The sequence below is a fragment of the Cetorhinus maximus genome, chromosome 19 (genome assembly GCF_964194155.1).
Source record: "Cetorhinus maximus chromosome 19, sCetMax3.hap1.1, whole genome shotgun sequence".
NCBI lineage: Eukaryota > Metazoa > Chordata > Chondrichthyes > Lamniformes > Cetorhinidae > Cetorhinus > Cetorhinus maximus.
In genome coordinates, this window is record NC_135897.1 from 60,256,776 (window position 1) to 60,281,692 (window position 24,917).

A 24,917-nucleotide genomic window follows, 5' to 3' on the forward strand; every position below is an offset into this window, starting at 1 on the left:
TGACCAGCACTTCACCCACCTAGCTGCCCTTTGCTGCTACCAGCTTTCAGAGTGGCATGGGAGCTGTACGTGCTTTTTCCACAGCCGCATGCACCTCGACAGGACAGTGGGGATGACCAGGGAGATGCAGGTGCTAGGAGGCGAGACCCTACTAGAGGAGCAGCTAACCCAACAGGTGCAAGCACCAGTGTCTCATAAGGCTCAGCCTGTCATGGCAGATCACTGCTGACATTTTCTTCCTCCTGGTGCAAGACTGCCTTACCAGTGAACCAGCTGGACACAATACCAACAAGGTTTTGTCATAGAAGGCCCACCGCCCCCTGCATCCCACCACCCTGCATCTCTGACACTTATTCACTTGTACGATCTCTCCTTCTGCAAGGAGAGAAAGCAGGGTAGTGAGATTGTTAGGGATGGTTTGTGTTCAGAAAGTGAAGATGACTGTGAGGCATGGGTGCAAGTACATTGAGGGTCATTTTGAGTTTTGGCTGTTCAGATGGGGATGTACATGCCTGCAGCAAGTGGAATAAGTGGACAACGTGTCTTGACCTGAGACTTGCTGTGTAGGAGAATGCTGTGCATTCAGAGTGTGGGGCTTGGCATCTGACAGTGTAATGCCACTTACCTGTCATGCTATCCTAAGGTCCCAGGTCCTCCTGGTACACTGTCGCCAGATTAGAGGGGGCATACTGCCGCTGCTTAATCCCTTAACAACTTCCAGCCATGTCTGCTTGGTTGAAGAAAGTGCCCTCTGCCTCCAGGCCTTAGAGGAGCTCACCACACTGAAGACCCTCTTCTCCCTTAGATGGATCTCCAGGTAAGAGTGGAAAACTCAGGGGGCCAGCTTTTTACCCACCGATCCTGTGGGTGCTGCAGCTTAAAAGATCCACCCTGGTGAGATTCTCTGAATCTTGGTCCCTTTAATTAGAAATCCTTCTTCTGATAAAATGTAATCTCGACCATCTATTGAGGGCAGGAGAGAAATCCGGAGGCCGACTCCTAATTGGTTCGCCCTGACAAAGAGCAACTGGTAGGCCCACTACTCCAGAGATCAGGTTCATGACCTGAAAATTGACTCAGTGGCCGAAAAAAAACTTAAGCCAGGAAAATTCAGTCCTTTGTGCCCTCCTCACAGCTTACTGTCCCGCCCAGCTTTGTATCATCAAATTTTGATATATTACACTCGGTTCCTTCATCAAAGTCATTGATATAGATTTTAAGTAGCTGAGACTCAAGAACTGATTCTTGTGCCACTTCACTAGTAACAGCCTGCCAACTTGAAAATTACCCATCTATTACTACTCTATTTTCTTTGTTCTTTGACCAATCCTCTCTGCATGCCAATATACTACCTCTAACACCATGAACAGAATTTTTGGGTCGGCAAGCGGGGGCGGGGCCCGCTCGCTGACACGTAAAATGACGTGCGGTGACGTTGGGCGTGCGTCCCAATGTCATCACGCATCATTTAGATTTTCAGTTCGGCGGGCATGTAGCTGAGTCGGCTGCGCTTCCGCCAAACTGTCAAAGGCCTATTAAGGCCATTTAATTATCAATTAAACTAATAAACTGAACAGGCAAAGAGCCCCGGCGGCCTTCACATTTTTCATGGAACCTCGTCCACGGGCAGGATGAGGTTTCATGAAAGGTTTATAAATTAAATAAATTTTTTCATTAATGTTCATTGACATGTCCCAGCTCATGTGACACAGGGAGCATTCAGCACTTCTGGGTGGACATCACGCCAGGCAGGCCTTAATTGGCCCGCCCACATAAAATGGTGGTGTGGACCCGATCGGGGGCGCCGATCACGTCTGCACCTGCTCCCGCCTGCCCCCGCACAACCCCCCCAACGGGGGGGAAAATTATACCCCATAAGTCCTTATCTTGTAAAACAACCATTTGTATGGCACCTTATTGAATATCATTTGAATATCTGAATATACTACATCCCCTTTATTACCCTACTAGTTGCATCCTCTCATAGATTTATCAAACAAGATTTCTGTTTCATAAAACCATGTTTACTCTGCCCAATCATATTGTAATTTTCTCTGTTATACTTCGTTAATAATGGTTCCGGTATTTTCCCAGACTGATGTCAGACTAACTGGAGGTCCCCATTTTTCCTTTTCCTTCGTTTCTTGAATAGTTGTGTTATATTAATATCTTCCACTGGGACCGTCCCAGAATCTGGAGAATTTCGCAAGATCACGACAAGTGTTTCCACTACCTCTGCAGCTTCCTCTTTTAGAACCCTTGGATGTAGGCCATCAGCTCCAGGGGATTTGTCAGCTTTCAGTCCATTAATTTCTCCAGTATCTTTTCTTGACTAATATTAATTACTTTAAGTTCCTCACTCTCAGTAGACCTTTGGTGCCCTAATAACGCTATGCGTTTTGTGTCTCCTAATGAGAAGAGAGATACAAAATGTAACTCTAATGCCATCCCATTCCTCATTATCGTTCCTCCTGTCTCAGCCTTCAAAGGAGGCAAAATGACTTGTGCTATTTTCTTCCTTTTCATATATTTGTGGAAGCTTTCATTTACTCTCATTTTCTATTTTCTCCCTCTTTATCAATTTTTTGGTCATCCTTTGTTGGTATCTAAAACTCTCCCCACCCTCAGGCTTACTACTCTTCTTGGCAATATTATAAATCTCATACTTTTAATCTCATACTCTCCTTAACCTCTTTAGTTAGCCACAGATGGATTTCTTTTGCTGTGGAATTTTTAACTTCTCAATGGAACACAGGTACTTTGAGAATTCTGAAATATTTTGTTGAATCTCCATTACACTTCATAGGAGCACTAGGGTAGGTAATCAAGCATACAAGACAGGCACTAAGGAATTCCCCAAAGATTATTGTTAATTTTCCTGTTGACTATTATTCACATATGGAATAGAAATTCTGCATATTCTTCTGTATTTGGTGTTTATATTATTATTTGTAATAAGGTGAGTGTAAGAGCCACAAGACACGAGTGAAGGAAGGCAATCAGATGGTAGTGTTAAGGATGATAGTGATAAGGATTGCAGGACTGTTTGTATATTAGGGTTGGGAGGAAAGGTTCACATGAAGCGCTCATGGCTGAGTTCTTGGAGAGCTCTGGCAGCCACAGTCATTATCAGTAAAGCTGTTCCTGCTCTTCCTCCTTTTCATGCTACTCTTCTTCTTGCTCCACCTCCTCCTCCACTACCTGCTTACCGGGTGGTGGTAAAGGCTGATTCCTCATTATCATAACGTTATGCAGCGGATGTCAATAAATCTGGAAACTCAGTGGTGGACTGCAGAGCACCTCTTGAATGGTGCAAATTGTGGAAGCATTGCTTGAGCATGCTATTGGTCTCTTCAATGATATTTCTGGTGATGGCATTACTCTCATTATAGGTTAACTCTGTGTCTTATACAAGTTCCTGACATGAGCCATGGGCCATGGCTGGAGCTGATACCCTTTGTAACTCGGTGACATAGAGGATTGCTGCAGAGTAGTCTAATTCTACAAAAAAAATTCAGTGTAAATTGGCATTTGCAAAATTGGTGTACAAACTGGCAAAAATCTGAATTCCTGGTTATGCTGCCACAGGAAATTCTAAGTTATTGATTATAGCTCTGAGAGCCCAGGTGCGTGACTGTGAGCACAGAGGGTTGGAGAGGCTGGGGGGAGGGGGAAGGTTTAAATGGGGGGGTGGTATGGCCTTAGAGGAAGGAGGCAGAGTGTCTCTGATGGGCACAGGGGATCCCCCCCCATAGGAGTTACACCCAACATCAGCCAGTGTAGCTAAAGCACCAGGACTACCCACTTGGCATGGGTAAAATAGCAGCGGGGGCGGGATGAAACACTTAAGTGGCCATTAATTAAATATTTAAAGGCCTCAGTAGGCCTGAGGGCAGGTAGACCATTCAACACCTCCACTGCCCCCTGTAAAATGGGAAACAGGTCAGGGTTGGGGGGGGAGCAGGTGGGTAGACGGCAGGCCCTTCATGAGCTGGCAGGGGAATGTAAAATTTCGCTTAACTTCTTTCTCTCTCCACAGAAGCCTGTCTGATCTGCTGAATATTTCCAGCATTTCTGATATTATTTCATATTTGCAGCATGTGCATCAGTATTTTGCTTTTGTAGGAGTGAGAGTATGTTTGGAATAATAATGAAAGTGGTTTCAGTGTGCACATTTGCTGTATGATGGAGGTGAGTGTGCTGGGGAAGGGGAGAAAGGTGTGTTGTTCATCCATTAATGCCTGGAAAGAGAAGTTCTGTCCACCCTCACCTTAACTATGAAAACTCCCAAGGAAGCTTCCGAGATGCATGGAGTTTTCTCGCAACTTACCTACACAGTTTCTTCCTGAACAAAATCAACCAAACAGGATTGCAACCTTCTCTTAAGAGGCTCATTCACATTTTAAAATCACCTCTGGCTGACCCACTGGAAATTGCAATATCAAAGCCTTGCCTGTTGTATCAGCCAGATGGGTGGGAAACCTTCTCATCAGATTACAATGAGATCCAGGGTCTATTTTCTGCTGCAGTGGGCAAGTTTCTCACTAACACCGCCTGCCCAAAACATGTGTGGAGTTAAATTTGAAGCTCAAGCTTCTGTTAAGAGAAATTTGTAAATTGGTGTGTTTTAAAATAATTTCTTTAGAAATAAATTAACATCTCTTTGTTCTGTTCTCTAAATATAATTTAATTGTTTGCAACAACTTTTATTTATGTATAGTCTTTAATGGGATAAAAGGATCCCTAGGGGTTTGCTGTGAGCTAGCACATGGGCAGCAGAGTTTTGGATGACCTCAAGTTTCGGGAGGGTAGAATGTAGGAACTTACAAGTTAGCGACAGAAAAGAACGATATTGTACAATTTAATATTGCTTTGAAGATGTGTTATATAAAATATTCATTTATAATGTAATTGGCCGGACATACTTATGTAATGAAGTTATTTGAAAGGACGCTGGCTTACAGCAGCTACTATGTTCCATTTGCATCTGGCGACACAGAGGAAGGAATTTTCCATCCCTGTTGGCGTCGGGTGTCATGGCTGACATGAGCAGACAATCTGGCGGGAAGGCTAAATATTAGTTTCATGCCGTCATGAAACCAGTTTGCCATCATCCGCTCCACCCATCAATGGTGGGCTGCGTTTCCCACTGCCGCATGTTGGAAACATCATTTTAATGCATCTAACTATAAATCCTGTTCACCAGAATCATCCCCACCCCACCCCCAACCACCCACGCCAAATTTACCGCCCACGTCCGCGGGAAAACATGCCGGCCCAGAACACATCTTAACAAGTGTGATGTGCAGAAGCCAGGATTTACCGTTAGGGCTTTGCTCACATCATGGACATCCAAGGAGCAGAAGATGCTGCAGCCTTACAGCCACCGGACCCTGGAGGAACACGTGCATCGCATGCTGGGTAGATTCTGACGGACACGGCTCTGCAGTGAAGCAGCTCACAGAAGGTGGAAAATCACCGTTGATGTCTGGGGTCTGCTTCGGGACATCATGGTCTTGGCCACAGTCTGCTACTGATGATCATTGAGGGGGTGGATAGCAAGGTCTAGGTTTGACTGGGAGAGGAAGGTGTACCGGGGAAGGGGAGGGGGGTGAGGTTGGGGAGAGGGGGGAATGATGGTCGGGGGGTGGTGAGGTACGGAGTGGGAGAACGATGGTATTGGCAGGGGTGAGGTTGGGAGGGGGGAGGGTGTAACAGGGAGAATGCAGAAACTGAGGAGGTAGGTGTAAGGGGGGAGGAAGGTGTAAGGGAAGGGAGTTTGGAGTGGTGAAGGAGACCGGGGGAGGAATGAGTCTGGGGGGAGGAAGGAGTAAGGGTGGAGGAAGGAGTAAGGGGAAGGTGGGATGTCCAGGCGAACGTGCAAGGGAGGGGTCTAGGAAGTCGATGACTGCCTCCTGGGGAGCGAAACGAGGGTGGGTATGGTGGGAGGGAATGGTGACTATGAGAGAGGGCAGAGTGAGCTGGTGGGGTGGGGTGGCAGGGTGAGGGTGCGACAGTAGTGGTAGAAGGGACGGTGAGGGTGGATGGTGGGGACTCAGAGGTAGACATGGACCCTGGGGGTGGGAAGGAGGAGGAGGTCGGCGAGGTCCATGTGGATGGGGGTGGGATTCTTGGGAAGATAGGGAATGTGCACATTCACCTGGACACCCTGGAAAGAAAAGGGTTCTGGTTGTTAGGTGACAATGGGGAGGTGGAAGGTGATGCCGGGGGGTCAACAGTGATGGGGGAGAGGACATTGGTGAGTGGGGGGAGGGGGGGGGGCAAAGGGCAGGGGAGCTGAAAACATATTTAGCAACTACCATGCTTCCGAAATTGAAAGTGAGCAGAGCCTCATGTTGGACAGGCACAGGTGCTGCATGGGAGTGTGGTCAGTGGGTGGGTGGAGATGAAGGTCAACTCAGATGGACAACTGAAAGTGAACCCCAGCAGGCAGCATTGAAAATGCTCGGGACTTTGAGATGTGTGTGATGGAGAAAGGCTCTGCGTGTGTGGGAAGTGCCTGCACGAGGCTGCGAAAGGCCCAGCCACACACGCACTTCTCCCTCCAGAATCACTTGTGGTCTGGCTACACGCAGCTGGACTGCTAGTGGGGTGGAGGGGGGTGGTGGGTGGTGGGGTGGGGGGTGGTGCAGGGGGAGGACTCATGAAGTCTGAAAATGAAGCTGAAAGACACCATTACATATTATTCAGTGGAAGTGAATTCATTTTCAGATTATAAAGTGACAAAATGTGTCCACCCATGCAACCACTTGTGATCAGAATTTCTTAGCTTTTCTAGGGGCTACACTGACATCTGCAGCAGGAGTGGAAACAGCCCGTGCAATGGTTGGCCTTGTTGCCTCTGATGATTTTGGCGTGGGTCCTCTGGAGAGCCGAGGCCTTGAGGGCCCTGGCTTGCTTTAGCTGTCCTCCTGTGGGCCAGCTGCTCCCTCTAAGGTGACAGAGGATGAGGTTAAGGAAGGCCACAGGCAAGGGGAGCTTGGAGGGAGACGACAGCCCCTAAGATTTCTGAGTGGATGACCCAGGGGTGTCCAGCTGCCACTCCTCCTCCCTTCAAGAGCCCGAGGGAAAGAGCACCTGAGAGGGATGTTGAGGTGCCCTGTTTCCCTCTCACATTGCCACTACAGGAACACACCCATCAGCACGCGTCTGTGTTCTGCTGGACCAGGATCTCTATGGCGTCCGCCATCCTTCCCATGGAGACCTCCATATGTGGGCACCACTTGATCAGAGAGCAGGCGGAACACTCCTCCGACTCATGTTGAGGGCTTCCAACAGCTCTGCGTGATGTTCCCTCGCCTTCTGCTGACTTTCCATGATGAGTTAGAAGGCCGATTCCAGAGGCTCGTCATCTGACACGGACCTGACAGATGCTTCTTCCCTAGCAGTCCTCTGAGTGCTGGGGAGCTCGGCTGAACTTGTCTCCCCCTACTACAGACACATGTTAGTGCAGTGACCATCAGATTGTGAACCTGAGCCTGCTCTAGATCTAGGTCCCACCAAGGTGTGTCTCTGCGTTGGTGGAAAATGTCAGTAAGCGCTGTGATGGGTCTTCCAGGCTGCTTATTTCCAGCTCTTCAATGGAGGAGGTGTCCTCTTCGCTGGAGGTGTGGGCCTGGATGGAGCTGAAGGACTGGCTGGCTGAGGGTGTCACTCGCTTGGCAGAGCTCCCTGTGAACCAAAGTAGATATAATTAATGCATGGCAGCAGAGTTAAAATCAGGAGAAAGAACACTCACAGTTGCCTTGAGAGAGGGATGATGTGCTGCAGGATCCCCACGAGGGTGTTCACCACCGACCTCACCGTCACTGCAGGCAGGGTCCACATTTTCACCAGTCAGCATGATGGCACACTCCTCAAAGTGAGTGGGGGGTCTAATGTGGGCCACTCCACCCCTGATCTGGGACCTCTTTCTGCTATTGTGAGCCAGCTTCTCCTGCATGAAAAAAAATGGAGAGTGTGTGAGCAGGACACATGGCACTGCATGGAATGTTTATATGGTGAGCAGAGCCATGGACAGGATGAGGACATGAGCTCAAGAGGGTGTGAGCCTGATGGTGATGTGAGGGTGTGTGTGAGAGTTAGTGTTGTTGTCCCTTGAGATGTGAGATCCCTGTGGATGTCTGATGGGTTTGTGAGTGTGTGAGTTGAGAGTGATGAGAAGAGTAACTTACCCTGGCAAAACGGATAAGACCATTCATCCTTTGCGACACTGTGTGGCTGTCCTCTTTTGCAGGGCGTTGGCTCAGACCACTGCTGCCACCGCCTTCCAAGCTGGATTGGTGACCTTGCTTGCTGGTCTTTGCCCAGAGCTGGGGTAGAGGACATCACAGTGTGCCTCCTCTGCGTCCAGTAGGCACTTGAAGGAGGCGTTGCTAAATCTGGGGGCAGCATGTTTCCTCTCTTTGGCAGCCATCAGTTCCCAACAGCTTCCTATCCCTTGAAGAGTGCTAGCTCTGTGGAGAGGCGGCCTTTAAACATGGTGCCTGGTTTACTGAAGGCCTGAGGTGATGGCGGGGTGGCTGATTCAGAGGCCGCCCTGCCAGCGACCCAGCATGTTTCCCGAGAATGCATAATTAATGAGGCGGGAATGGGACGATACGGCGTGAAAAGCTCCATTGCAGCCCGCAGGTAAAACGCCCTTTTTCCGGCTGCTACTACACTTAGTGCAAGTCTGGGACCATTCTGCCCAGATTCTATGGGGCTTTCAGAGAGAGGTCACATGATCCAGCTCTTGGTTGTAGAAAAGATACTGGATTTTTGGATAGCCAGAGAGAGATTGCCATGGGGGCAACAGCCTTACCCCATCTCTCTTTCTTCTGAAACCTCTCCCATCAAAGCTGAGCTACTTGTGATTTGAAAAGCCTCATTGCTGCCAACCGAGAGTTCTTAAAAGGAGAATTCTGAAACAACACCATTGTCCCCAGTGAGAAACCCCAAAAACCAACGGCTACTGTGGACCAGGACTCTTCAGCCATAAACAGGCCTCTGGACAATTCGTGGATAATATTTTTTTCTGACTTTGCTTGTTTAAAAACTGTACAGGTTTTTAAAATCTGATACTCAGCAGAGTTTTACTACTTTTTTGCATGCTTTGGGGGATTGCGTCTATGTTGTTTTTGCATTAATGGGTAGTTGCACATAGTCGTACATGTTAAACCTCCTGTTTATAATTTCTGCATTTTTACCTGAGCAAGTTTTAGCAATAAAACTAACTCTTTACTTGTTAACTTAAGGAACCTTGCTGGCTTATTTCTTACACCAAGCTGTACACAGTTAAATATATATCACTTCCCTTTTAACTTCAAATTCTGTTATAACCAACTCAGGAGTGGGACGAAGAGAGGAGTCAGTTCACCCCTGTTAACCTGGTCATAACAATATTCAGAATATACCCTACAATGCGAGTCCATGTCAGCCTTTCCTACAGAAGGTATAACTCTTTTTAAAATGGTGCTGCAAAGAATAACTTCTGGTGGACTTACCCATCAAATACTTGGTTTTCTTCACATCAATGGCATCAAATTCCTTTTTATTCCACACATACTTTGCATCCTGGAAAATGTTAGAATGCAACACTTAATAAATTTGCATATAATTATTGGATAAAACATTCAATGGAATATCTACTGTGAAAAATCTCAGTATGTACTTTTCTGTTATTGAGCCATTTGGTAATCAGATTTTCTTTATCTTTTCGAATGCCATTTTGTGTTTTGAGTTTTGGATATTCAGGGTCAGAAGTTCCTTCTGGAGTCATGTATATTCTTCCTCCTCCAAGTATGACCTGGAAAAATAAACAAACATTTTCTCTCTCACATGAAATTTAAATTGGGATACACCATCAACCAGGAAAAGGCTGCAGACCCATTGCTATTACTCTGAATCGTGCATGCGCAGAGATCCTTTCCAGCTAACCTCAGTGCAATTTATAATTAACAATTGTTCCGCTGGCTGGCGTCTTGTTTCACAGAAATAGATCCAAAACCAGAAGCTACAGTATAATCACAGGTGAAAATTGATGTGATAAAGACGATCCTTATTTATAGTGCATGGTGCCCTACAAAATTATATACCGATATATATTTTCCACATAATTACATTTTCTCACATAAATGAATCCAGATTCCCGCTTTCATAAAATATATTTTTTGGCAAAATTAGTACCACTCACTTGTGAGTAAGAAGCTCATGGGTTTGAGCCACACTTCATGATCTAATCACGTTATCTATGCTGATATTTGAGCCATAGACAGTGATGCACTCTTAAACTGAGGCCCTATCTGTCTTGCTGGTGAGCATAAAAGATCCCAAGGACACAATTGAAAGAGTAGGAATTCTATCTGGTCCAACATTCCTTCCTCAACTAACACCACCAAAAACAGGATGACTGGATAATAATTTTGTTTGTAGAATCTACATTTTTGCAATCAATTGCCAAGCTTGCCAATGTGTTAACAGTAAAAAATTACTCATTTGTTATAAAATGCTTTTAGCGTGTCTTAAGAATTGTCATGAAAATATAATAATTTTCATAATATTATTGTGATGTATTGTAAAAGTGGGTTAATAGTGGGGTTTAGATTAGTTTCTCTGTGTGTAGGGGCAGAATTTTGCCCTCGTCGGGTGGGCGCGAGGAGGCGGGCCTGGGAGTGGTTGGGAAGCTGACTGCTGCCCGCGATCGAGCCCCAGCATGGATTTCATGCTGCCTGGCCAATCAACGGCCAGCCACACTGCAGCGCTCAGCGCTGCTGGGTGGGGGCGGGAGGTGCGCAAGCGCTTAAGTTCACGAATGTGCACGGGTGCATGCAATGAAAGCTCGCTGAGGCACAGATCTGCTTCAGGGAGCTGAAGATTTATAAACTCAAAAATTAAAAACTTAAGCAATGTTAAAAACATGTACTCTCATGTGACATGAGCAGGGATATGTTATGAATGAAATTTAAAAATTTTTATTTGCTGTTGGAAACCTCATCCCGCCCATGGATGAGGTTTCCTAAAAAAATCCAAAGGCTGGTTGGCCTTTTTGCCTGCCTGCCAATCATAAGGTTGGATGGGCAGTGGAAAATTTCATTTAATTAGAACTTTAATAGCCTTAATAGGCCTGTTAATTGTCGGTGGGCATGCTGCTGACTTCCATCCACGCCCGCCAACCAAAATATTGCGCGAGTGCGTGATAACATCAGGACGCTTGCCCGACGTCATCGCACGTCATTTTATGTTCGTTCAGGTCTGGCGCGAGCCCGCCCTACAAGCACAATATTCTGCCCAATGTGTGTGGGATTTAATTGAATTGAAGACAGCTGGTCTGGAAGCTTTGAGTTATCAACAAGCATCTAGGTTTGAAATGCTAAATAGGTAAACGTGGCTGAAGTTTTAGAATGTGAGGGGTGAGGAATATTTGCATTTTTAGATAAATTAAGTTAGTTTGAATTTCAAAGAGATGGCAAGATATTACACCTAGCCAGAAGAAGCTCAGCCAAATAGTGTGTCTCTTTTTCTCAAAGGATATCGATAAAATTAGCACTATGAAAAGATTTATATTATGAGAAAAGTAAAGTTCCAAAGACGTATTAGAACAATGGAATTTACATTAAAAAGGGAGAAACATGTCTAAGAGAGATGAGACTATGTGTAAAAGGAGAAGGCATTTTAAGATCTAAAACAAGTGTGAAAACCCGCCAGCCTCTGCGCATCAAGTTGCAGTCTACAGGAACCGAAGCTCAGAAAACTCAATTTGAATATCACTGTTCACAGTATCATGTTGCTTTGCCTGTGGCTGTTTAAATCTTTTTGTTTTCCTACTGTTGGAGGCATAACTGACAGCTAGAATAATTAGGCATTTTAGGAGTTATAGTAGTAATTTGTAGACTTTGAATTTGTAGAATTTGTATGTGCTTGAAATCTTTTCTTTTGTTAATAGATGTTTAATTTAGTTTTCTAAAAACCTCTGAAGTCATGATAGTCTTATCACTACTGAATTCAGAGCATGAATCTCAAAAAAAATACAAATTGCAAAACAGTTGTGACCATGTGATCAAGTTTCCCTCGTAGATTTGATCCACCTGGCACACATCATCTGCCGCATCATAACAAGAATATGATAAGGAGCTATATAAGTATACTTAGTCCTTTCAGATTATTTCTTGAGAATTGTTCTCACAATTGTAGCAATGCTGTGAATTGCGGGTAAATTAGCAGGTACTTTTACATAAAATATAACTTCTCAAAAACATGAGCCGAGAAATTGTCTCTAACCTGAATCAGGGTACAATCCACATTTAACAAATACTGCATGCACCTAATATGGCCACAAGCACAGCCATGGCAAAATGGTCATTATTATAGTACCAGTGAGCTGTACACATCAGCCGAGAAGGCAGCTTGCCCATGATGATGGGGTAGCAAAATTGTCTAGCAGGAATTTAAGGTGAATCTAGAGGAGGTGGAGGCAATCTCAGAGGTCCACAGTTTTAATGTGGAGCTAGGAGAAGCACTCCTGCTCCATTGTGACTCTTCAGCAACCTCATTGGCCTGAATAGCTGACACCAACAAAAGCATAGCTTTCTTTAAAAATGTTTCAATACATTCCTGTGGAGCCAAGAGAAGCAGGAGTGCTCCATTGGTTGTACAGGGTCCCGATTAATCCCCGTGCCCCCCACCCACCCCACCCCATTACTTCACCTCCCCAGTAGACTTATCATTTGGCCAGTGCCAACAAGGCTCAGATAGATGGCTGAAATTAAAGGGATGTGGACAGAGAGCTGGCAGATGGGATTGGGGCTACTGCTTGTGTAACACCCTGTTGGGCCAATTGGTATGTTTCAGTGTTTGAATATCTATGTCTCTTTACGTATTTTGTCAGATTATGTGTGAATGACAGTAAAGACTGGGAATTTTTCCTATGTTCCCATGTTGAACTTTTTCTCCTAGTTGAGAGTCTAACAATCACATTGGATTGCTTTTTCAGGTAAACTATTGTACTGACGAACATTGATCAAAGTGCAATTAGTCTTTATTGCCGGTTGAGATTATACCGTTATTTTTAATTTAATTAACTTCTGTCCATTTGTTTAGCACAATATTAAATTCGCTGTTTCCTAATACTAGTCAGTAGATTAGATGGCAGAATGTTTGCCAACTCCTATTTAATCTGTGATTCGTCAATACTTTACAATTGAAACTCTGGGGTAGAGTTTCTGCTTTGTCACAATCAGTGAAAGGTGCACAACTTGCAATTGTTTCCATTCAAGTTCATTTGCATATTGCCAAATACAAAATTTGCATAAACCAGCAAAACTGGGCAGCATTTTAAAACATAGGGCAGGATTTTTAGCTTGGTGGGTGGGCGCGCGCCCGACCCGACTGAGTGTAAAATGATGCTTGATGATGTCGGGCGTGCGTCCTGATGTCATCGCACATTCTCGTGATATTTCAGGCGGTGGGCTGGCGCCGGAGTCGGGAGCGCGCCCGCCGACAATTAAAAGGCCTATTAAGTAAAATAAAGTAAATTTTTCACTGCCCATCCAACCTTACGGTTGGCGGGCAGTCAAAAAGGCCAAGCAGCCTTTGCACTTTTGTGGAAACCTCATCTACGGGCAGGATGAGGTTTCCAAAAGCAAATAAAAATAAATAAAAACTTTAATTCTTCATAAATAACATGTCCTAACATGACAGTATCACATGAGGGGCCATGTTTCATAACGTTTATCAAATCTTTAATTTTTTTTTTGAAATCAGTTCATCTCCCTGAGGCAGCTCTTTGTCTCAGGGAGATCATGAAGTGCACTCACGTGCACATGCAAAGGTTGCGTTCACCTGGCTTGCACTCCTCCCCTCGCCCGCATAGGCAGTGCTCAGCACTGCCGCTCATGTTAGCTTCCCGACCACCCCCGCCCACCCCCACCGAGCCCGCACACCAAGGGCAAAATTCTGTCCATAATTTGTTTTAAAAATTGCCGCCATCACTTGATATATTTAAAAGTGATAGCAACTTGATTACTACAACTGAAAATTGGTTCATCACAAGAGAAAGCAATTTTATTAACATATGAATTAGGAGCAGGAGCAGGAGTAGGATACTTGGCCCCTGGTGCCTGCTCCACCATTCAGTGAGATCTTGGCTGATCAAATTTTAACCTTAACTTCACATACCTGCCTACCCCAGTAGCATCACCAATCCACCACCTGTGAGTAACCAGATTTTAAATGGCTGAAAAGGACTTTTCAAAAATATACAGGATCATTTACTAGATATACTAGATTACGCCTGTCAATTTTTTTGTACATTCAAAAACTTTAAAATCATGCCTATTGGTGTCATTGCGCCCAAAACTCGTGATGTTTTAGAGCATTCTCGAAGGTCAGCAAACAAGTGCAATTAGCGGAAATGGTGATTAATTCATCTTGAGGTTGTTGCCTGTTTGTGGGCAGGGACTGCTTCTAGCTCGATGTTTTCAAAACTAGCGCAAAAGATCATGGAAACGCCATTGTGCTGAATTTAATTTGCTTTTAAAATTTCGGGTTTTTTTTAGTGCGCTTGTTATGGCGATATTGGACAAATTGCACTAGAGAAAGCAGCACCACCAAGCAGAAACTCTAACACAGCATGTTTAAAGAACATGTAATCATGAATATTTTTCTAGTTTTTAATGTGACTCATACTGAAGCCATAAAAATCTTTTCAAAGAAACGGAAAATTGACTGCAGGGAAATTTGCACGTGGAGCTCCTTAGCAGGGGTGGAGCCAAGATGCATTGGAGTTCAGCTATCTATCGATGGGTCTAAACGATCAAAGAAATTTGAGGGTAGCATCATTATGTGTGTACCAGAGTTTACTTGATGTTTTAAGCTGGGTATTTGCCTTACTGCTGATCAGCAATGATAGTGATGTTTAACATGTGGGACAATGTGGGACAGGATAAGTTGGGATCTATGGAAGATAGGGCATGGGTGTCCAGCAAGGAAAACATTGCAGTAATTGCAATGGGATATGATAAATGTATGTAAGAGGCAGAGGAGCTTGGGTAGAGACAGAGGTCAACAATGTTGCTAAAATGGAAATATGTAGCCTGGATGATGAATACAATGTGAAGTTAATAATTCAGCTTATGGTTGAACAGTATGTCGAGGTTACCAACTGTTCAACCTGAAAGAATAGCTGGGGAGGGTGATGGAATGGTGATGGAACCAAAGATGATGGCTTTGGTTTTCCTGTTAGACAGGTGGACTATGTTGAGGCTCATAAGACTTTGTAATGGACAAGAGGTTTACAGCACAGATGCAGTTAATAGAAGTGTTATTGATGGGCTTGTTGTCTTACATGTGAAAGTTGACTCTTTTTCTGCAGAGGATATCATTGAGAGGCAATACAGAAATACGTAGATGAAGATGTCCAGCATAGATCTTTGAAGGAATCCCAGGTAAGATGTTGCAGTGGTGGTGGGGGGCGGGTGGGGGGGGGGGTTGGGGGCGGTGGGGGCAACAGCCATTGCTGAATCGCTGCAGTCAAGCAAGTAAGAATGGAGTTATGCGATGACGGTCCTAAGAAGTTGGACAATGGAGGAACAGAACACAGATCAATATTGGAAAATGTTTTTTAAATGATCTGGTCACTGTTCTGGCATATACTTAAATGAAATTAGCCTCAGCAAAAGGCTTTAAATGGCTAAAATTGCATTAGAAGTATGGAAACAGAATGTTTAACCAGTCACCTAATCTAAATGTATGATTATTAGATGAACAGATTAATTTAATTAATCCTTTGTTCAAAATGCAAGACTTGATGGCATTGCAGTTTCAATAACAGCACTGTTGGTTTATCTACACCACGTGGACTGCAGAAGTTCAAGAAAGTGACTCATAGGGCACCACTTTCTCAAGGGCAGTTAGGGATGGACTATAAATGCTAGCCTAGCCAGTGGCTCACATCCCGTGAAAGAATAAACTAATCTCTGAACCTTATAAAATTAAACAAAACTTACATCAATTTCTACATTATTTACGAGCTGAAAAGCAATGTCTTTGCAACCATCCTTAATTGCATCAGCTGGCAAATTGGCATCACTGTACCAATTTCTGTCTGCAACATGGGCGTAGGTACCAGCTGGAGAAGCATGTTGAACCCGAGTGGTTGTCACAATGCCAACTGACTTTCCTGTGCAAAAGGACAAATTTAAAGATTAGCAAATATGGATGAAATTTAGTGTAGAGAAAATGTCACAACAAAGTTCACCATGAATCAAAACTAGGAGCCATAAATATAAGATGGGTACTAACAAATCCAAAAGGGAACTAAGCAGAAAGTTCTTTACTCAGAGTGGTTAGAATGCGGACGTCGCTATTCTATGTAATTCTAATTCTATGTAATATTAGCCATTTAGTGGTGAAGAATCATTAGAATTTCATGACATCCTTTACCTTGATGGGCATAAATTTCACAAAACCTTTACAAAAGATTTTCAACATTTGTAATGAGATAGGACAAGATGCTTTTCAAAAATGTATATAAATCTGTTTATCTGAGTCATCTGTTTATCAAGAATGTAAATACATCTGCCTTTATTTATCAATAAAGAAATGTTGTTCTGGACAAACATATTTGTTAATTTTGTTCAATAGCTGACATGGCAAAACTCTGTGCAGAGCTCTAGGTAGAAACATCCTGTTTTCTTTGACATCCAGTTGATTTACCATATTTGAGAACCTGTCCAAACATCTTGTCGCTTCAATAAAAATTGAGTCTCGCTTCAGAGATATTAAAGCACTCCTTTTTGCAGACTCAGTTAAGACAAGAGGGGAAGCATAAAGAGAATGAGAAATTGAATGAAAATAAGAGACTAAATGATTGACCAAGCACCAAACATATTTGCCACCAGACAGGTTGCTCAACTATAAATCAGAGAAACAAGAAATGCCAAATTTTGGTTATAAGATCATAAGACTAAGAAATAGCTGAAAGGATTTGATGTCCCATATGTTATCAATTGTTATGATTCCTGTGGAGACTAATTACATTTAAAAAGAGATTTGAATTCCCAGTAACTGACTCAAAGGATCACAAGACAAGATTTCATGTTTTAAGAATTTACTGCAACAATCTAAATTCGACATTGACTAAGCATTACTTGGTAGGCAACTAAAACATTGAACTACAGAAAAGATAGTAACATGACTGAAAACCCCACACTGTGTTTATACATTACACTGCACTCTCCACAGAATTGTAGTCTTTGTAGGAACCAGTCCAAAGTTACTCCCAGCTTCAAATCAGCTCACTTCACCTAGTTTTGCTGAGTCATAATGCCCAGTGTCGTTTCCCTCATCTTCTGAGAATCCCCAAACCGACTTCCAGCAGCAATGCCCGCTCTAGAAACTATTCTCCCATCCATACCAGGGCGAATTTTCTAGTTTCCTTCTATCAACACAGGTCCAGTCTCTTCAACAAGAGGTCAAGTATCCTGCCTGGTGACTGACAGAAAATAAATCTTTTCATAGCAGCTGTTGTTTTTCTTCTCTCTTTCTCTATGGGACTCTCTTTCCTTGTCCAGGGTCTCCAAGTCAGGAAGGCTGGCAGCAATAAGGCCAGCTGTCTTTTCCTTTGTCTCCAGATGTTAAAAATTGACATTTTGCTTACAAAAGGGCTTCACCTATGCCCCTTACCCCATGGCAACCAAGTTACAATGAAAGAAAAAAGCTGGGGAGGTGATTATAACCCTTCTCGGTAGAAACTGGGCAAGAAAGCAGTTAAAGTCCCCTGGGTGATTAACCCACAATATCCTCCCTGGATCCCTCCTGTTACCAATTTTTATCAGCACTTCAGGGCCCACCCAAAGCCAGCAGGATGAGATGCAGCTGTGTCATTGGAAAAAGGTGAAGAAATGTTCATTCAGAGGATGGGAAATATTAAAGGATTAATGCAGAAAATGTAAAGTACAAGTATATTTGGAGAGATAGGCTTTTGTGAGGCTTTTGAAGGAAAAGGGAAAATTGAAAGAGTTTTAGGAATTTCAATTGGAAGCTATCATGAATGAAATATTGGCTAATATTTTCTGAAAAAGACACTCAAATAAAATGGATGGAGAGAAAGGGCAGGTGGTCTTTTTTTTAGATGGAGGAGGTATGATGGCAGGTTTAAAAGGAAGTGATGGAAGAGAATAGGGAATGGTGAACAATATTAATGAAGATAGGTGCAAGAAGCTGAGTCTGAAGGGGATTGAGGGAACAGGGAGGAAATTAGTTCAATTTGGGTGAGGAGTAAAGTGAGGGAACTGAGAGGGTTGAGTTGAGAAGTAGCAGAGCAAAAGACTAGGAAGGTTGAGTAGCACAGGAGACAATACTCAATAATGTCCTTAAGTATAATAGCATGAATTATAACTGCCCAAACATGCAGGAAAGGAATGGGGGAGAAGTTAAAATGGAGCAGCTCAGTTTTCAACGTTTTAACTCTGCTAGTTTTCGTGGTGGATGAAGCTATCATTGGGCTCCTGTGGGAGCCTCATTAATACCTCACTGCACAACTTATAGGAGTCACCAGGAGAAAAAACAGTGGCTGGTCATCAACAACTTGTTAGAGATCTTCCTTAGTGTGCAGGAGGAGGACATGAGGCCAGGCAAGTAGTAACAGTCTGTTCAGGGGAGGGGACAGGAGGGTCAGGTGGACTCTTTACTTCCCTTGCAGGTATAGAACTTCCATTCTCCCAGGACCTCCTCCACCAAGACTTCCTGTGCCACATCCAAAAACTTGTGTGCCCTCTCATTTGGTTCCTGAGCCATCCTGAAACATGGTTCCGTGTGTCAGCCAGTGCACTCCACTCCTTCAGTAGAAGTGGTTATAAGAAGCTCACATATACAGCCCCAGAAAAATTATGCCTAATCAGTCCTGGAGTGCTAAACCTGCAAGCGTATCTGCTTCTGCAGATCACTGGCAAGTTCAAATTATGGTAATTAGCAATTAGGACTAAAATTGCATGTTAAAACCAGACTTTCAAACTAGCATGTCTTATTAGCACCACACCCATATAGCACCTGTTTCCTTCTTATCACCAAAATAATTCCCGATACAAGTTTTCTTCCTTGAAGGTAGACCAACTGTTAGTGCTAAGTGTACATATAAATTGTGTTATAGCGAAATTCATTGTAAATATAGTCACCATTAGACTGACTTCAGACATTGTGGGACTTCAAACAATTTTCAGTTATGACTGGGCAATAGAGTGCATTTTGGGGAAGAGTGTTCTGGTTACTATGTGCGGCAATAGTTTTTGAACACATTTATACTGTTACACATGGGCCACCAGGGCAATTCTTCCCTCACTGCATAGAAAGTACAGCAGTTTGAAAAATCATGATGGTCACCTTTACGGTTTGAATTATTTTGGGATTTTCCCCTCAGAGTTTTATTTGATGAGGATAAAATGATTATTGAAGGTAAATTTGAACACATAAAATATGCCACACCTGCATCTTTTGCCCTCTTAAGTACTGACATGACCTCATTGCCAAAAGTTGTATGACATTGTCCTCGTCTGGCAGCTGCACTCAGTCCAATGGTTCCATAGTTTGCTTTCACTCCACAAAGGTAAGCAGTGGCTGTCCCCGCACTATCAGAAGCTTGATGATCAACATTGTATGTCTAAAACAAAAAAAAAGACATTTTCAGAGCGCTAGTGAACTGGTATTTATGTGCAACAAATTATATACTCAAGATTTCTATGGATTTCCACCTGTTCCCAATGTCATCTTATGACATCCAGTCATGTATAGCTTGGAAAGAGAATGCCACTGATACTATTTGTGGATCTCTGTAAGAGGATTTGATCTGTGTGTGAAAAAAATGCCTCCTTCTCATAGTAATAAGGAGAATATGGAAAGAAATCTCAGACTTTGACTTTGAGAGTGTTCCCCAAGAATCTGACATCTACTCAGTTCATAAATTAAATTTGAGCTTACTGGGATTAATTGCTGATTTTATAACCTGTAGCCATCTTGTACATTGGGGCAAATGCAGGCATTGCAGGGTCCCCCAAAGCACTACAGAACCAGAATGTCATGAAAAATGGAGGTATTTTATAATAATCACATACATTCAGTTCTCTTGGAGTCAATGTGACTATGGGGAGAATTTTCTCTCCGTCAGATGAGCTGGTCGGGAGTGGGCACAGAGCCAATCGCTGCCCGCAATCAGCAGCGCGCCACCATTTTACATGGGCAGGCCAATTAAGGCCCGCCCAGTGCGACGCACACCTCGAAGCACTCAGTGCTACCTGTGCAGGCGGGAGGAGGAGGGCAAGTCGGGGCCTGTGTGCGAAAGAGCGCAGAAATCTCCCTGAGGTACAGAGCTGCCTCAGGGAGATTAATTTCATTATGAAAGATTGAAAAAAAGAATTTTAAAAATTATTCAGACATGTCCCCTCAAGTGACAGTGTCACATGAGCTGGGGCATGCTTATGAATTTTGATAAAAAATTTTATTTCATTAATAAATCCTTCATGAAACCTCATCCCGCCCGTGGACGAGGTTTCATGAAAAATGCGAAGGCTGCCTGGGCTCTTTGCCTGCCCATCAACCTTAAGGTTGGATGGGCAGCCTTGATAAGTACTTTAATTAGTTAATTAATGGCCTTAACAGGCCTTCGACAGTTCAGTAGGCGTGCAGCCGACTCCGGTGCATGCCTACCGATCTGAAGATCGGAATGATGCGCGGTGACGTCAGGATGCACACCCGACATCACCACGCGTCATTTAGCACGTCAGCGTGCGGGGACCGCCCCCACATGCCAAATAGAAGATTCTGCCCAATGTATCAATTCTGATGTAATTGAGCTCTGATGTAGGTAAGGATGGTCATTTTCCTCCCACTACCTGGAGTAGCACCTTAGTGGATTGAAATAATACTGTACAAATGACTTTAAACTTAATTTAGGCTTCAGGAAATGCTAATATTCTGATACCACATAAATAATTCAAATTATATTCTTATTATGTTATTAATTCCCACCATGAGTGTTTAAGTCACAATCAGCTATTGAGTCAAGCAGAAGATCCAAGACGTAGTACTGTAATTTGTCACTGTGGGATAAGAAAGAACCTGAAAGAGAAAATTAACAGCTGAATTGTATGGCCTGTTTCAAAACGCAAGGTCAAATAACTTTATCCCCTTAGTTTACAACTTCATTTAAATCATCGGCGCCATTGTTTTGTATTGATATTGGCCTAGAATTTGCAGTCAGTGGTGCTGAAACAGAGCTTGCCGTTCGCTGGGCAGAATATTACACTCGGCATGTGGGCGCGCGCCCGACATGCCCAAACGTAAAATGACGAGTGTTGACGTCGGGCGTGTGTCCCGATGTCATCGCACAGTCTAGTGATATTTTGTTTGGTGGGCGGGCTGTGTTGGCTGTGTGTCTGCCGATAATTAAAAGGCCTATTAAGGCCATTAACGTTCTAATTAAATTCAAATTTCGAAAAGGCCGAGTGGCCTTTACATTTTTTAGGAAACCTCATCCACGAGTGGGATGAGGTTTCCTAAAGCAAATAAACATTAAATAAAAACTTTATTTTTGAATTAAAAACATGTCCCAGTTCAAGCGACAAAGTCACAAATTTCTGGTGCTGGTGGGTGTGGCAGTTTGCCGGCACGGTTCCACCTCAGGGGCAGAATTTTCCAGTTGGCGTGCGGTGGGGGTGTGGGTGAGGCCGACAGGCCACTGTGTAAAATGATGCGCGATGACGTTGGGCTTGCGACCTGACGTCATCGTGCGCCATCACAATATTTCGTTCAGCAGGCACATGCTGGTGTCGGCTGCATGACTGCCGGAATGTTAAGGGCCTATTAAGGCCATTGAGAAATGAATTAAAGTACTTTAGAACACTGCCCATCCAACCTTAACGTTGGCGGGCAGGCAGAAAGCCTAAGCGGCCTTCGCATTTTTCAGGGAGCCTCGTCTACCGGCGGGATGAGGTTTCCTGAAGCTTTTGTAAAATAAATAAATAAGTTTTCCCACCTTCACAAACCAGTCCCAACTCATGTGACACTGTCAAATGAGGGAACATGTTTAAATCAATTTTTACATCATTTATTAAAATGTTTTATTCTCTATTCAATCTCCCCGAGGCAGCTCTGTGCCTCAGGGCGATTGCTGCACTCTTTTGGTCAGCCCTGGCTTGTTTGGGTGAGCGTGCGGCAGCTGCGGGGTGACGAAGAACTGGAGTCCTGCAATGTCCCACTCTGGCTGGGTTGGCAGGGATGCGATGGGAATTCAGGTGCAGGCTGAACTAATCAATGCTCCTCTCTCCTTTTCAGGAGAAGCCTGCTCACAAGGCCTCGGAACGATTGTGGACTGGCGGAGGGCAGGCCCAGTTGGCTATCCTAACGGCTTTCGAGCAGCAGGCCATGGATCTTGAGAGGCGCCATGCCCCCAGGTCCAATGGTGGCGGTGAGGCTGGGGTGCCACGGGGAGGTATGTTTGGCGAACACTCAGGTCACCATGTGTGTCACAGAAGCCATGGCACTGCTGAATGCTCAGTGATTGAAGTTAGCAACATGGGTTTACCATTGATTGTGAAAGGATGAATGCATAATGATCCGGGTGAGCGGCATGCACATTGACATTGTCTGCACTGTAACGAATCAAATGTCCTTTTTCTTCCTTTCAGTGTCACCAGAGCAGAGATGGAAGGAGGAGGCAGAGGGCCCGCCTCTCACCCCTGAAGCCCCTGAGTAAATCCACTCACTAGCGTAATACCATCTCTGCCAGGCAGGCACCAGTGCAGATACTAGTGCCTCAGAGGGGATTAGATATTCGGCTAGTATCCCGGGGCACAGCAATGAGGGCACTTCACACTCGCTTGAGGTGTGGGCAGAGACAGAGAGCGCCCAGGGCGCCGGCAGTCGGAGGACTGCTGGGGACCAGGTACATGCTCGGTCGGTGGCTGATGATGTGCCTCTGGAGTCGTCCAGAGTGCAGCAAGGTATCCAAGAGTATCTGGTGGAGATACATGAGGCTATGTGTGGCATGGTGCCCGTGCTGGAGGAGTCTATGCGGAGCATCACCGATGCAGTGAGCCTCATGGCTTGAGCGCCGTGCTTCTTTCACGGACAGAGGGGTGACTCTCGTGGAAAGGCTCCTCCAGGAAAACAACCAAGGCCTCCTGGGGTTGCTCTCGGACCTGCACTCCGGTATTACCTCACAGCGGTATTGGCCTCAGCTGGTCAGTGCCAGTATGGGAGATGGTTTGGGCACCAAGTATCCCAGCTCGGTGCCCATCCATCTACGGTGAGCAGGGAGGTCCGAAGCGACCTCACATCAACGCAGCAGCTGCCTGTCATCTCTGCGGGCTCCTCTCAGGGCGCTCCGGATGAGGGCAGCAGCTCCTTTGCTCCTCTGCCAGTGACCGTGGCATCCGATGAGGCTGCAGCGACTGGGGAGAAGCCAGCTGTGGAACTGGCCGCTCCCTCCCAGGCAGGGCCATCAAAGGCTCCACAGGCCAGAGGACGGCCACCAAGGTCATCGAGGCCAACAGGACAGCACAGTGAGCAGGCTGTCTCAGATGCCAGTGCCAGCGAGGGGACAGCACCTAGACATAGCACCCGCAAGCGTAAATTTAAGGCACCTTAGGCACATCACTTGTTTCTCATTGGTGCTTTTATGTTGGCCCATAGTACTTTGTGGAAGACTTGGTGTGATGTCCAACACCGCTTTTGTTTTGCTTTATGAAATTACATTTGTTCACTCAATAAATTTTGACATGTTGCCATGCGTCAGGGTGATTCCTCACATCTGGAAGTGGACGGGAAGCCATGATGTTATGAGTGACTTGTTTGACATTGAGCTCTATTGACCAGGGTTGGCCTTAGTTAATGTCAGTATCCAGGCTGATTTAGCACTCAGGTATCGAGTGTAGAGTCTGCAGCCCTGGCGTGTGTTGAAGGTCCATCTGTGGTGGGCTAGCTGAAGGTTCTTTGGATTGAAGTCTCCCGGATGACCCTGCCTCCCTGGAGTATGACTGGGTCAGCGCCTACCCCTCAGCGTTCTCCTGTGCGTGCTCATCCTCGGACTCACCGCTGGACTCATCGTGTGCATCCGGAGCAACTGCATCTAAGTCTTCCTCGTCCACTGCATCGCTGCTTTCCAGTGCCAGATTGTGGAGAGCGCAGCATGCAACCACTATCAGTGACACACGATCTGGTGGGTACTGGAGTTCACCCCCTGAGTGGTCCAGGCATCAGAAGTGCATCTTGAGAAGACGGTTCTCTTCATCACAGCCCTTGTGGATGCGTGGCTCCTACTGTACCGCTGCTCAGCCTCTGTTCTTGGATGGCGGAGAGGCGTCATGAGCCACCTTTTGAGGGGATAGCCCTGGTCACCCAGCAGCCATCCATCCAGCCGTGCTGGAGCACTGAAGAGTCTCAGCACGTGGGAGTGTCTGAGGATGGAGGCGTCGTGGGAGCTGCCTGGGTACCTTGCACAGACTTGTAGAATCAGCATCCTGTGGTCACACACTATCTGCACGTTCAAGGAGTGGAAGCCCTTCCTGTTGACGAAGGCACCGGGCTCACCTGCTGGCACCTTGATGGCCACATGTGTACAGTCTATTGCATCCTGGATGCGGGTGAAGCCAGCAATCACCGCGAAGCCGCTGTCTCGCTCTATCTGGCTGGCCTGGTCCCAGTGGTAGTGGCTGAAAGTCAATGCATGCCTGAACAGAGTTTCTGTCACCTGCTTGACACAAGTGTGGACAGCTGACTGGGAGACTCCACAGGGATCACCCACCGAGACCTAGAAAGAGCTGGAGGCATAGAAGCTAAGGGCAGCCATGACCTTTAGAGCCATTGGCATGGGGCGTCCACCCACACAGTTTGTGGAGATCTCAGGGCCTATCATCTGACAGATGGAA

General features: G+C 45.2%; 1 protein-coding gene across 1 annotated transcript in view; it reads right to left on the reverse strand.

Moving 5' to 3' along the window:
• The window catches only part of LOC144694076 (intestinal-type alkaline phosphatase-like), a 54,952-nt gene that overhangs the window by 14,079 nt on the left and 15,956 nt on the right, over nt 1–24,917 (reverse strand). Inside the window, exons 5-8 of the mRNA XM_078564435.1 lie at nt 19,480–19,654; nt 16,005–16,177; nt 9,674–9,808; nt 9,507–9,576 (exon numbers count right to left, since the gene is read on the reverse strand). Coding sequence (XP_078420561.1) covers nt 9,507–9,576; nt 9,674–9,808; nt 16,005–16,177; nt 19,480–19,654 — 553 coding nt within the window. The remainder of the gene's footprint in view (nt 1–9,506; nt 9,577–9,673; nt 9,809–16,004; nt 16,178–19,479; nt 19,655–24,917) is intronic.